This window comes from Hoplias malabaricus, chromosome 7 (genome assembly GCF_029633855.1).
Source record: "Hoplias malabaricus isolate fHopMal1 chromosome 7, fHopMal1.hap1, whole genome shotgun sequence".
NCBI classification, from domain to species: domain Eukaryota; kingdom Metazoa; phylum Chordata; class Actinopteri; order Characiformes; family Erythrinidae; genus Hoplias; species Hoplias malabaricus.
Window position 1 is genome coordinate 24,889,297 of NC_089806.1, and position 13,223 is coordinate 24,902,519.

The following is a 13,223-nucleotide window of genomic DNA, read 5'->3' on the forward strand; positions in this document are numbered from 1 at the left end:
ATCTAATCATTTGCCATTTTTTGTACAACCCCCTCCCCCTATAAAGCATGTGAAAGGGAAGTGTATATTGTGATTTGTACCTGACACTGCCACAAACAGCTTGGTGCATTGACTCCTGAGTATTTTGTCCTGTTGCTAAATATTCTCCCGATATCTGAGGCTTGTGTCTCTGGCTGCTGTATCTACTTTCACTGACAAAGATACAGTCTCTTAACAACATGTCTTTTGAGACTTGTTTAACACTGTAACTCCTGATTTCAGTAGCATATGGAGACGTACCAAAAGACAAGCCACTGAAGGTCTCTAATATATTAGCAGAATATCAGGATTCAGGGAAGCGCTGCAAGCATTCTGGAGGAATTGTGTACACACACACACACACACACACACTGTGTAGTGCATGGGGAGCTCTATATGCCTCTGCACCTCATCTCAAAACAAAAGGGTTGCGTGAGAGGAGGTGGTGGCCGTTTTGCTGGTTATGCATACTTGTGTGTGTGTGTGTGTGTGTGTGTGTGTGTGTGTGTGTGTGTGTGTGTGTGAGAGAGAGAGAGAGAGAGAGAGAGAGAGAGTGCACACCTGGCTGTGCCTTCAGATTTGATTGTGTGATCACCACTTCAATCTATATCCCAAACCACACACACACATTCATACCACATGGCCAGTGTGTGATTTGGCAGTGAGTCAAATGGCCATCTCAGACTACACACACACACACACACAACACAGCGTTTTATTTCTTAGATGCTCTGAAAACCTTCCATTTCTCCTTCCTCACTGCTTTCTCTCTCATGAAATCACAGATGGAGAGATATCCGTAGCATTGAGGCTTCAGTCAATGTTCCACTGCTGAATCACAGAAATGCGCCCACTCTTCATGTGATGCACAGATGTTTGTACACGCTGCCTGTCCACTGTTTGCTAGACATTTGGGACCAGCTGCCCAGATAATCCCAATATATATTTGGGGTGTTTGGACCATTTTTCATATTGTTAGTACAGTTCATGCTTTTTCTTGTTAATACTCTCTCATTTATACATATGGTTTCTCTCTCTCACTCGTACCCTGTGTCTCTGCCTCTTTATCTGCCTCTCATAATGTTAGCATTCAGAATTACTTCAGTGTGTGTGTATTTACATATCTGCAGTTGCACCGTCTTCTGTTTTTCACTACGGATTCAGGCAGTGTCACTATAAATGAGTCAGCAGGAGATCCGGTAGCAGCCATTAGTAACGAGGGATAGATAACACCCTGGTGAATAAACGTAAGGGAATTACTGTATTCAGTATGGTCTGTGTAACTGAGGGTGTGTCAGGGCGGCTTGTGGTGTATTCACTTTGACGTTTTCGGTTTTAACCAGAGCCAATGAAAAAGATTAATGGATAGAGTCAGAGTTAATCCACAGCAGGTTGAGATCATAGTGAGATACGATACATGTGTAAATGCCAAGTTCTAGCTCGCAAACCAAGACTTTCAGAGTCTGAATCATTAGAGGGTTTTCCATCCATCAACTTCTGAAATTATTAAAATGCACATAACATAATTCTGAATGCAAAAAAGGCCAAAAGTAAACATCCAAACATCGCAAAAACGAGTTCTACACTTGGATGGGTGATGTTAAAGGGTTTTTTGAATAAACAATGAAGTTTCAGCTGGTCTATACCTACACTGGACCCCCAGACTGACCCCGCAACCACGGGCTTTTAATGGACTCCTCCCGACTCTCCTTCCTGTTCTCTCCTCTCTGCACATCGCCACCACCCGGGCTTCTCATTTTCATGCTCAAAATTCAGAGACCACACAGCATTTCACTTTTCTTCTCAAAATGTTAAGAACAATCTTTTTTATTTAAAGTGTGGTTTTGTCATAAACGACCACTCAGATCTTTTTATTGAGCATTTGCGAACATAAAATGAAAACCGGTTTTGATCCATACTCCCAGATTTCCATTTTCCATTCCAACATGAAAATCAAACACAGTCCTTTCCTGTTTTTCTTATATTTATTAAGCACAAATTAGATAATGAGTCACGTCCTGTTTTCCATGTTCCCATTCAAAACAAATACTGAAAGTTCAAAAATTACACAGATTCAACCGGTACTGAATATTATTCATGATTTTTTTGGCCCATTTATGCATTTGCCAAGATGTTAATTATGTACTCATTACTGATAGCTGCTACTGGATTTCTTGTTGACTCACACCGTGACACCTCCTGCATCCATAACAAAAACACAGGATGGCACAAGTGCCTCGATGACTTAAGATTTCTTTTAATTTTCTCTGGTTTAATTCCATTTTATGCGTATAATTCCCTAAACATCATGTCATAATTCACTCCAGACAGGATGTGAGCTCATGTCTCTCAGTGCTCTTTTGCTCGGTTTGTGTAACAACTGTGTTTTATCTACCCATTCTAATAGAAGATGCTCCTGCATGGCAAAAGCTCTTCTGCACATCTCTCTGATGAAGTAACTGATGAGAAGGGAAGGAGATACAAGGGTTCACATTCATTGACTTCATCACATCTTGCAACAAGTCAAACATATTGAAAAAGGTTCCTCAAATCTGAATGTTGTTGTATATTTATGTTTGTGAAGGCATCAGGTGGATCGTTGTGTGTCCATTACATAACATACACAGCAGTGTAAAATTATTTCTTTTTACTTATGACTGAATATAGCTCATTGATTTTTGAATGCTCTCTCTCTCTCACTCACTCTCACACACAGGCACATACACACACACTCCTGCTCAGCTGTGTGTTTGTACATTCTGCTAGCTCTACCCACTCTTTGCGTTCCTCTCCCCTTAGGCGAGCTGTCATGCTTTGTTAGTTTTCCGAAACACTACCGTTCCTATCCAAATCTGCCTCTATCCCTCCACCACCGTTACATCCTGCTGAGCTCATCCCTCCTTCAGTCAGGAGCTGCGGAGCGAGAGAAAAGAGGGAGAGGAAGTGAAGGGGAAAGCATAGGTCCACTCCAAACACTGGTGAATCATAACAAACAGACATCAATCTATATCTGAACCGGATTGTATTTGGATTGAATAAAGCAGGGTGATAACACAAAGCCCCCCCCCCCCCCCTCACTCATTTACAAATCACTCCCAGGCTTCATTTGCATACATTTATTGTATTATCTGGGGATATTAATTAATGCATAGTAGTGATATAATTATTGATGAAAAGAGGCCACATATGAGCATACATTGTATATATTCACAGAAATTCTAATATACACTGTACATTACTAATTCATTCACTCATTCACTCACGCATATGCTCTCACACAGTCACGTTCTTGCTTATTTGTTCACTCATTTGCTCTCACTCAATTAGTAACTCATTGTTCAGTCATTCACTCCTGCTCTCACTCAATCGCATTCTCATACTTTCGTATATACTCCCTTCTCTGTCACACACATTCACTCACTCCCTCTCACACCAATCACACTCTCACTCATTCATTCAATCCCTTACTCACTCATTTGATCACTCATTCACACACAGTATGCTTTCTCTCACTTAAAATTCTCTGTCTCGTTCTCTCACCCACACATTCACTCATTCATATGCTCTCTCACTCTCCCTGTCTCGCTTTGTTGACAGTTGTTTCCATATTACATGCATGCGTTTGAGGATATCCACTAACTAAGAATGTAAATAAAGCACTTTCAGCAGCAACAAAACAACTCCTACTCAGACTCCCACATATGCGCAAGACTGAGGGCCATCACACAGCCAGTGAGCCCAGAGTCTCTCACCCTCAGTCCACGTTTATAAATATTTATGCTGAATGTGGATTAGAGCTTTATACACTCATAAATACGCTCCCATGCAGACCCACAACACCACTTGGGTTTTTCCCAATATAGAAATGTGGAGTTGGTTATATAACTGCAAACACACACTCTCACAAACACATACAAACACACAGTGTGACAGAGTAATACAACGACACCAGAGGGTGAAACTCAGGGTGTAGATAGACATAACGTTTTGGTTCACTGCAAGCAGAATGGAAATGTCCAAAGCCAATCCGTCTGCACGCTGCTGTACACACTGCAGGTGGATGGCACAGAGTCAGAAACACACTGAAGGACACCGTTCACACTCTTCTGTCCACACTCAGTGAGATATTGTGAACAAACCCCTGCTGGAATGCAGGGTGTGTGTTTGTGTGTGGGTAATAGCGGTGTTGACATCTTCGAGGAACTCCAGGTCAGGATTAGGTTAGAGATCACTCTAAGGGGTCAGAGCTCAGACTGAAGGTCATGGTTCTGAGCTGTTAGAGTTAGGAAGACTCTAGATCCAATGATGCAAATCAGGGAAAGTTTGCCCAAATGTGGGAGTGTATTAAAATCAACTTGAAGTTAATGTGGGTATTTTTTATTCTTATTATTGCACGTCCCTGCTCATACTGAGTGCTGTCTATCACATTCAACCACCTTTATTATAATATATTAGCATAAGATGACTTCATACTAGACTCGAACTTGTCTCTTGAGTTTTAATTACATCTCGGTGTGCTAGTGGCCATGGAACATTAATATTCTCCACCAGCCTCATCTTTATATAAATCCTGATTTCCAATTCTTGTTGATTTTTAAATCACAAACACAAGGCATTAGAAGCAATGCCATCCTTTCAGGGGAATGGTTTATTACACTTTTAAAGGCTCGTAACAGCAAAATTACGAATTCATTTGTGCATATTAGTTCTATAAGTAGTTTATTGCTTATAGTGTTTGCCTTCACTCTTTGCACGCCTGGTCATATCTCTCTCAGACGTTGTCTCTCCTCATTTCTTTTTTTCTCTCTCTCCAATCATTCTGCCATTACTCAGAGCCTATAAACAGCTTTGCTCTTAAAGTCCTGTCTATGTCAGAGTGTAGGTATGGCCTATTTCTGCTCTGCTGTCCACAGTGTTTTTTGATTTTTGTTTTTTTTTACTGTTGTGGGGTTATGTAAGAGTGTGATTATGAGACTCTGGTGGAGAACAGGTGTGTGCCTGTTGGAACTCGAGCGCCGTGTCCTGCTCCTCAGGTGCCTGTTTGTTTGGATCAGTCTCCAACGTGGTCGCCCACCTCATTACCTAGTTAGCTTTGCATTCCACAGTGTAGCCTGAGGAGCAGGTGCCAGCTGTGCCTGCTGTGCCCACCCATGTCATCTATGGCAACCGCAAGCTGGCATTTCAGCATCTCATTTCTAACAAAATTTACTCTGTCCATCCATCTGTCTTTGTCTCTTTGGCACTGTAACGTCTGCATTCAGGACACTTTTGTTTGCTTTGGGACTCTGAACAGAAATGCATTACAGACAAGGTGTTGTCTATTATTCATCAGCTGTTATATTGTTCAAATCTGATTATATCCCATTTGATACAATTACATATACAGCTATTTGAAATGGATCTCTCTCTCTCTCTCTCTCTCTCTCTCTCTCTCTCTCTCTCTCTCTCTTTGTCTTTCAGTGCTTGTTCAGCTCTTGTTTCCTGGGGCTGTGAGTTTAGTTGTGCCGGCACATTAAATTCTGATTAAACCTGGAGACGTTCACTTCGATTCAAAAGAGTCTTTGTCCTCTTCTCCCTTTCACAAGGTACATTCAATCTAATGTACTGCACGGACAATTGCCTAATGACACCCACCACACGTCTGGCTCTCTGTGTATCTGTGTACCTGAGTTGTGTGTGTGTGTGCGTGCGTGTGTGTTTGTGTCTCTGGATTTATATTTTAGTAGAGTTTTTTGGGAGTAATAAAATATGATATTTAAGCAGAAAAAAAAGCCATTTATGATTTTGTAAGTGCAGTCAGAATTGGGCAATGGCAATGGTCACAACCCGATCCATCCCTCAAAGAGCTTGTGAGACACACGTCACGATTCGGCTCTGTCCTGGCTATATATACTACATATATTTTATATATAAAGCAGAGGTTAGATATTAAAGAGATGACTGAATATGTGGCCCATATGTAGGATATGAGCAGCTTAAAATTGAATGCAGAACAGTAAAATGATGCTTAATACAACTGTAAAATTTGTAATTCAAATTTCAAATCAAGTAAAATCAATCCATTTTCAGTGCAAATGCCAGGCTTCCAATTATTTTACAGTGCTAGATGCTTAAAAATTCTACATCTGCCCTTGATATGTCAGTGTTACAACGAAGAAATGGAAGCGCCTAAATAACAAAAACTATGCCAAAAATAGTACACTACAAAACTACCAGAGAAAGGCCGCTGAGTGCATGTAAAATCATCTGCTCACTCAGTCACTACTGAGTTCCTTGAAAACTTGGAAGCATTATCAGCACAAGAACTCTCCTGGAGAGTCTAACTTTGGCAGATGACAGGAAAATGCTGCTCTGTATCCCAGTCATTCGGACTCAGCTACCCCTCTCCGCACTTAAAATAGGGTACTTAATAGTGTATAACTACTAAAATAATGTATAAGTATTCAAATAAATATAGCATCCCTACTTCGCGGATTTTCACTTTTCACGGGTGTTACGTTCCAGGACCACCCGCAAAAAGTGAAAATCTGCGAAGTAGGGACGATATATTTATTTTAATACTTATTATAAGTGAGGGATCACTGTACTGTTATTTGTGTAATAGACATGTCCCAGTTTGTGGTTTATTTGCATTTTGATGTGTTGCAAAAATACTTATAGTTGCTCAAAGATAGTAAAGCTGGCAGATTCCCATTGTAAAATAGTTCCACACCAGAGATATTTCAACCTCTTCTTCATCCTGATCAGAGTCACGGTGAGTCTAGAGCCTATGTGGAATAACTGGGAGAAGGCAGGAACTAAGCAACATCACCTCGGAATATGTGCTTCACTGTCGCAAGTTATTGACTGTGTTTCCTCAGTTCTTATCTACATTGGTGTGTTTGTGTGTATTGTGCTGGTACAACTGGATCAGACACAGCAGTGATTCCTAAAGTCATATGTCCACTGCAGTGGCGGATGCTGGTCTTTCTAGGAGGGGAAGCTCAATTTCGGCCTACATCATAAAATGTGTCGGTTTATTTATACGTAAATTCTACCCTCCATTCCTTTTTAAGAAAATGATCTGTGACCCTGTCGTACCAACATGGCGTCTTTTCCAGGGACTTGGCTAATGTCCTCTCAATGGCCAGCAGAGCTAGGCTGCTTAAACGGCCTTGGCCCATGTGAAGTGTGTCCGCCTGTGCTCCTGCGGATCTCTACACCAAAGGATCGCTGATTCGCTCATTTCGCTGTCAATCAAAAAGGGATTCAGCCACAGACAGATCATCCAATCATCATGCAGATCCTGAGTGTCCGGGCCAGCCGAGGCCAGCCCACTGCCCCATAGACCCCCAGAGACGCCGAGCGTCCGATGGGCGGGACAAAGCCCAGCATTTATCCAATGACTCATCTTGTTTTGCTGCACTTCGCTGCTTCGCTATTGAACTCTGTGGACACTCAGCATCCTCACTGTTTAAAGCACTGTGAAGTGCGGGAATGATTGAGAGGAAAGCCGCGTCTTTACCAGTGATAAGAAGCTGATTCTGAACAAAAGTTGAGTGTGTTGTAGTGCATATTTATTCAATGATATGTACACACAACAGTATATATTTGATCACTTATTTTTTGACATTTTAGGGGAAGCTTGCAGTCTTAGAGCAATCACCGCTGGTCCACTGACTTTTCATCCACAAAGTGGTGTGTCTGACAGTGTGGACAGTGAGTGAACATGGTATTTAAAAAGTCACGCAGCACTGATGTGTCTGATCCACTTGTGCCAGCACAACACATCCATATCAGTGTCACTGCAGCGCTAAGAATTATCCACCACCCAAATCACACCTGCCTGTGGTGGTCTGTGCGGGGGAAAGGGGGCAAAGTATTTAGAGCAACAGGTGGACTATGGTCTCTAACTGTAGAACTACAAAGTGCTCCTCTGTGTTCAGTGGAGTTAAGATGAAGGACTAAGAGTGTAGAAACAAGGATGTGGTCATAATGTGATGTCTGATTAGTGTATATGATTAGGACAAAGGGCTCTGTAATATTTAACCCTTTTTGTCTGTCTGTGTGTGTATAGGAGTGCCCAGCCCTGAGGAGCTGACGATGGAGCGTGCACACACAGCACTGGAGCATGTCTTTGAGACGCTGAGGGGATTAAGCCATGCTCGTGATCACCTGAAACAGCTGCGCTCAGTTTACAGTGCTGGAGTTGGTGGACACCAGGTCAGTACCCCTAGCAATATTGTTTACAAATTTACCTAAAAACAGATTTACAAGTTTTGATTCTGAAATAAGTCACATGGGCCTATATAATGGTAATTTTGGGACAAAATCATACAGGTCATCTTATTATTATCAGGAGTTTATGGATTACATTATATGCCAAAAGTTCTTGAAAATAAAGAACAGTCATTTATAGAAACTGAGTTCAGTTTTCTAATTAAGGTGGCATTAGAATGGTAGTATTACCATAGGTTTCAGCTTCTGTTGTTGTATTGTATTCTGCTTATTGAGCAGTATGTCAACTTTCTAGTGGAATCCAACCTGTTGTGAAAGTATTTTTTTTTAAATATTTGGTGAAATGTGGGTGTCCAATATTTTCAGTTTCTCACTTTTTTAACATTAGTGTTGACGTCAAAACGGATAGAACACCTGTGAATTTGTTACATGACAAAAAGAACTATTTCAGAAATATTTCAGTTATAGATTTTTCAATGTAGCTACTCTTCACTTTGATACGGATTTGCAATGCTGGGTTGGTCGTCAGGAAGCTGCACTCATGTTCTCCCAAGCAGTTCTATTAAGAGAAAACTGGGATTCTTCTTCAGCAGCAAAAAGTGGATAGTCTTTCAAGCCACACATCAATCTGGTATCAGTGGGTTTGGTGTGTTTTGTAACTTAATGGGTTTTGTTAAACCACCTGCTCTGTGAATTCTGACCACAGGTGCTTGTTTTTGTGTGATGTGTGGGACTAGCATTTTTCAAAACAGGCTGAGATATTTTTCTCAATTAAAGGTTTTGTTTTGTAAACCAAAACATTTATTTAGGACCAACATGGCTTTGAATATATTCCTTCTTGAAAAATTACTAAAGTGACTGTAGGTCAATTCTCTTTCTGTGAGGTGCTTGATATTCACTGCATGGCCAGAAGTACTGACACACTACTTAATTGTTTATTGGATTCAGGTGTTTCTTTCACTCCCATTGCCACAGGTTTATAAAATCAAGCACCTAGCCATGCAGTCTCTACAAACTTTTGTGAAAGAATGGGCCATTCTAAGAAGCTCCCTGAATTCAAGCATGTTACTCTCAGTAGGATGCCACCGTCATGAAAATCTTCCCTCCAATATATTCCAAGATGAACTGTGCATAGTAATATTGAAAAATGAAAGCCTTTAGGAACCACAATAAGTCAGCCATGAAATTGCAGACCATGTGAACAGTCATATGTTGAGGTGCACCATATGTAAAAGTCAACACTGGTCTGCTGACATAGTAAATACAGAGTTTCAAACCACTTCTGGCATTAACATTAGCACAAACACAATGCGCCAGGAGCCTCGTCTTATAGGTTTTCATGGCTGAGCAGCTGCATTCAGGCCTTACATAACCAAGCACAATGCATCAGATGGAGTCGTGTAAAGCACACTGCCATTTGGCCCCGGAAATGTTCTGTGGAGTGACAAATCATGCTTCTCTGTCTAGCAGTCTGGTGGACAAGTCTGGGTTTGGCAAATACCAGGAGTACATTACCTGCATGACTGCATTATGCAAGGTTTGGTAGGAGTGTTTTTTTAGAATTCCAGGAAATCTCAATTCTTTAGTGTAGCAAGTCATTTTGGATAGTTGTATGCTTCTAGCTTTGTGGGAAAAATTTGGGGAAAGCTTTATTCTTTTCCAGCATGACTGTGCCCCAGTGCACAAAGCAAGGTCCATAACGGCATGGTTGAGTGAGTTTGGTGTGCACACAACAGACCCTCAACGAGCCCTGACCTCAGCCCCACTGAACACATTAAAGATAAACTAGAATGGAGATTTCAAGCCAGGCCTTCTCATTCACCATCAGTGTCTGACCTCACAAATGCTCTTCTAGATAAATGGGCAAAAATGACCACATATTCTCTCCAAAGTCTTGTAGAAAGCCTTCACCAAAAAGAGGTAGCTCTTATAGCTTCAGAGGAGAGGGGGAAGCAGCTCCATAGCTATGACTGTGAATTCAGAATGGGCTGTCACATATGCTGCTGTAGGTGTAATGTGTAGGTGCCCCAATACTTTTCTTCATATAATGTATATGATTCAGGATACGGTGGTAATTTGTATGCGACATATGCTTGTGGGGTGTGATTTTTAAATATGGATGTCTTTTCCATAGTCTTTATCCTCTGTGCTCTGTCTCAGTTGGAGGCAATGTCTCACCATCACATACAACTCTCTCTCTCTCTCGTTCTTTCTCAGAGATGAGCCAGGTCTATGTTTGTGCGTCAGAGCTGATAACTGCATTTAGTGTTTGAGGAACTGTACCTACCTAGCTCCTTGTCCTTGTGTGTACGTGTGAAAGAGAGAGAGAACCAGTTACATAAACTATCTGTACCTGTGAACTGCTCTTGGTTTTCTTTTAGGCACAGAAGTAATAAAAGGCCAAAATACAATAAGAACAAAAGAGCTGACAAAAAGTGTGTGTGAAAGGGAGTGCAAGACCCGACTTTAGAATTCAGAGCAAGTGGAAGAGCACAGGGGGGGGGGGTTGAAATTGAGGGAGAGAGAGAGAAGGAAAATGAGACAGACATTAAAGCAGAGAGAGAGAGCAGAAAGAGTGCAATAAAGTAGACAGGGATAAACAATGAGAAAGAGGGAATGAGATAGAGAGACAAAAGAAAACACTGGGTCCTTCATTCAGTTTATGAGAACAAGAATGAAGTTTTTGTGAATAACAACATGAAGAAGGAAAACTTCTGAACCATTTCCAAATCTGAAAAAAGGATGAAAATGAGTTTAATAGAAGAAATGTTTCAGGTCATCTGATCTTTCAGGAGGCTGTTATGGGTTGTTTTACCCTTTGACGCCAATGAATTTGAGTGAGTGCGAAAATGTGAAAAGTATGGCAGAAAAACATTAGTGTGTGTGGAAAAAATGAGAGCAGTAGCTTGGAATGCCAGTATCATTAGTGGCTTGTCTTTGTTCTGTGTGTATGTGTCCCCATGTGCATATATGTAAGTGTGTTTGTGCATAGTCTAGACTGCTCTGAAGATATCATCGTCTGTGCCTATGTTGTTTTTTACTTGAATTTAAGTGACAGTTCAAAGTAGCTCGTTGAACTGAAATTGTCTTCTGTATGCTCAGGTAAGAATTTGGAATTTTGTCATTTATTTCAAAGCTTATTATATTCACCCTGTAAATAATTCTCATATTTTAATTAGGTCATCATTTAAGACTCAGTCATTGTAGTTTGCTAGTAAACTTTCACAAGAATCTCCATTAATTTCCGTTTAATTTGACACAATGCCTTTTTTTCACTTTGCTGTGGATAAATTACCCAAGATTAATTTTAATGTATCTTCCACATCATACAGTAACTTTGGGTGAATTCAGCTCTGAAGAATACATGGTTTCCTATATGAGCAGTGGCATGTTCATAATTTTATCACTGTCTAATCACAATTTCCTTCATTCCTTCTCCTCCCTTCATGGCTCAAATTGACTAAAATCCCAAGGCTCCTGAGTGGTGCAGCGGTTTGATTCTCTGTGATACATCCACCATCCAAGGCCAAGGAAGCACAACTGACCCTGCTCCTTCTGGGTGTTTGCTCTTTCCTCATATGTTGAGATTAGCAGTGCCGTTGTGTAAGCAGCGTTTTAAGAAGAGGCAGTAGTTAGCCGCATATGTCTCGGAGGAAGCATGTGCTTGCCCTCATCCTGCCTGCTAGGAGTCGTAGTTAGCTGGTGGAAACTGAAATAGCTGATTTGTGGAAGAAAAAATGAAGTTATAAACAGAGACAGTGGTGAGTGCAGTTTTTCATTTGCAGTAAATGCACAGTCAGTGTTTGTTTTGAAGGATATTGTATTGAACAGATGACTACATGAATGAAAGAACATAGAAAAGCAATCATGTTTAGTCAGTGATGTTGTAAAAAAAATATTGCACTCAGCCATATAACGGAATACATGATAAACCAATGGGGCACATTAAAGTAGCAGAATTCACTCATTAGAAAGTGCACCCACATACTTTTGGGGATATAGTGTACATGCAGCTAGAGGCCTATACAAAACACACCCAACTGCCAGCTGATGCAGTGTGAGGAGAATTTTGACTTTAGTTATTTATAATTAGTTAGTCAGATAGTGTTGCCGTATCAGTGCCTGATGTGCTATAAACCATTTCTGACTGATGTAGAATTTGATTTTGTATTTTGTATGGAAAAAAACTCGTCGATGAAGGCATCCTATCTAAACCCACAGCACTGTATGTGTTGGAACGTTACACTCAGTTCCAACTCAATTCTAGTATTACGATAATAAAACAAGTAATGCCAGACATTATTTGTGTGTGTGTGTGTGTGTGTGTGTGTGTGTGTGTGTGTGTGTGTAGAGTTGTTCCTAGGGAATGAAATGCAAAGCCTCCGTCTCTTCTGCCTGAAGGTAAATTGCTGTTTCGTGTGGATGCTGTCTCATAATGGGATTCGACTCAAGTCTGGCCTAGTCATCTTTCGACTTGTGTATTTCATTGTATTCTTTATGTAAGAGAGAGAGAGGGGCAAGTCCTGGATGGTAAGCAGATGTGTTTCGTTTGAGAGGTTGGGAACATGGTGTGACTTTGGCTCCTCACACACACACACACACACACACACACACAGATGAGGACCGCGCTTCTGTCACATTCACACATTTTGTTCAGGGCCCATTTGAGAAGTGATGTCATCTATAGTGAGAGTGAGTGTAATGCTGACTGATTTGGAGGTAATGCTTATACTGAAATGCACAATGGCTTCCAGATATACACTGGAGACAGACCTGGTACAGACACTTCCTAATACTTTTATTTAGGATTTATTTCAAGAAAATATTTAGTGCCGTCAGAGTACTTGGTTCCTGGAGGTGTTTTACTGTTTTTATGGTTTACGTTCCTGCTTTAAACATGTGATTGAAACTGGAAATAAATATTTAATGGTGCACTTATTTAGATTGAATTCAAATGTTCATCATTCTTAAATAAAATATACTCACAA

The 13,223-nt window shown here is 40.8% G+C and overlaps 1 protein-coding gene across 2 annotated transcripts in view; it reads left to right on the plus strand.

Annotated features, from left to right (window-relative positions):
- scfd2 (sec1 family domain containing 2) overlaps positions 1-13,223 on the plus strand; it is a 169,743-nt gene that overhangs the window by 141,556 nt on the left and 14,964 nt on the right. For both annotated transcript variants that reach the window (XM_066676887.1, XM_066676886.1), the window contains exon 7: positions 8,075-8,220. In XM_066676887.1, the coding sequence (XP_066532984.1) occupies positions 8,075-8,220 (146 nt within the window). The remainder of the gene's footprint in view (positions 1-8,074; positions 8,221-13,223) is intronic.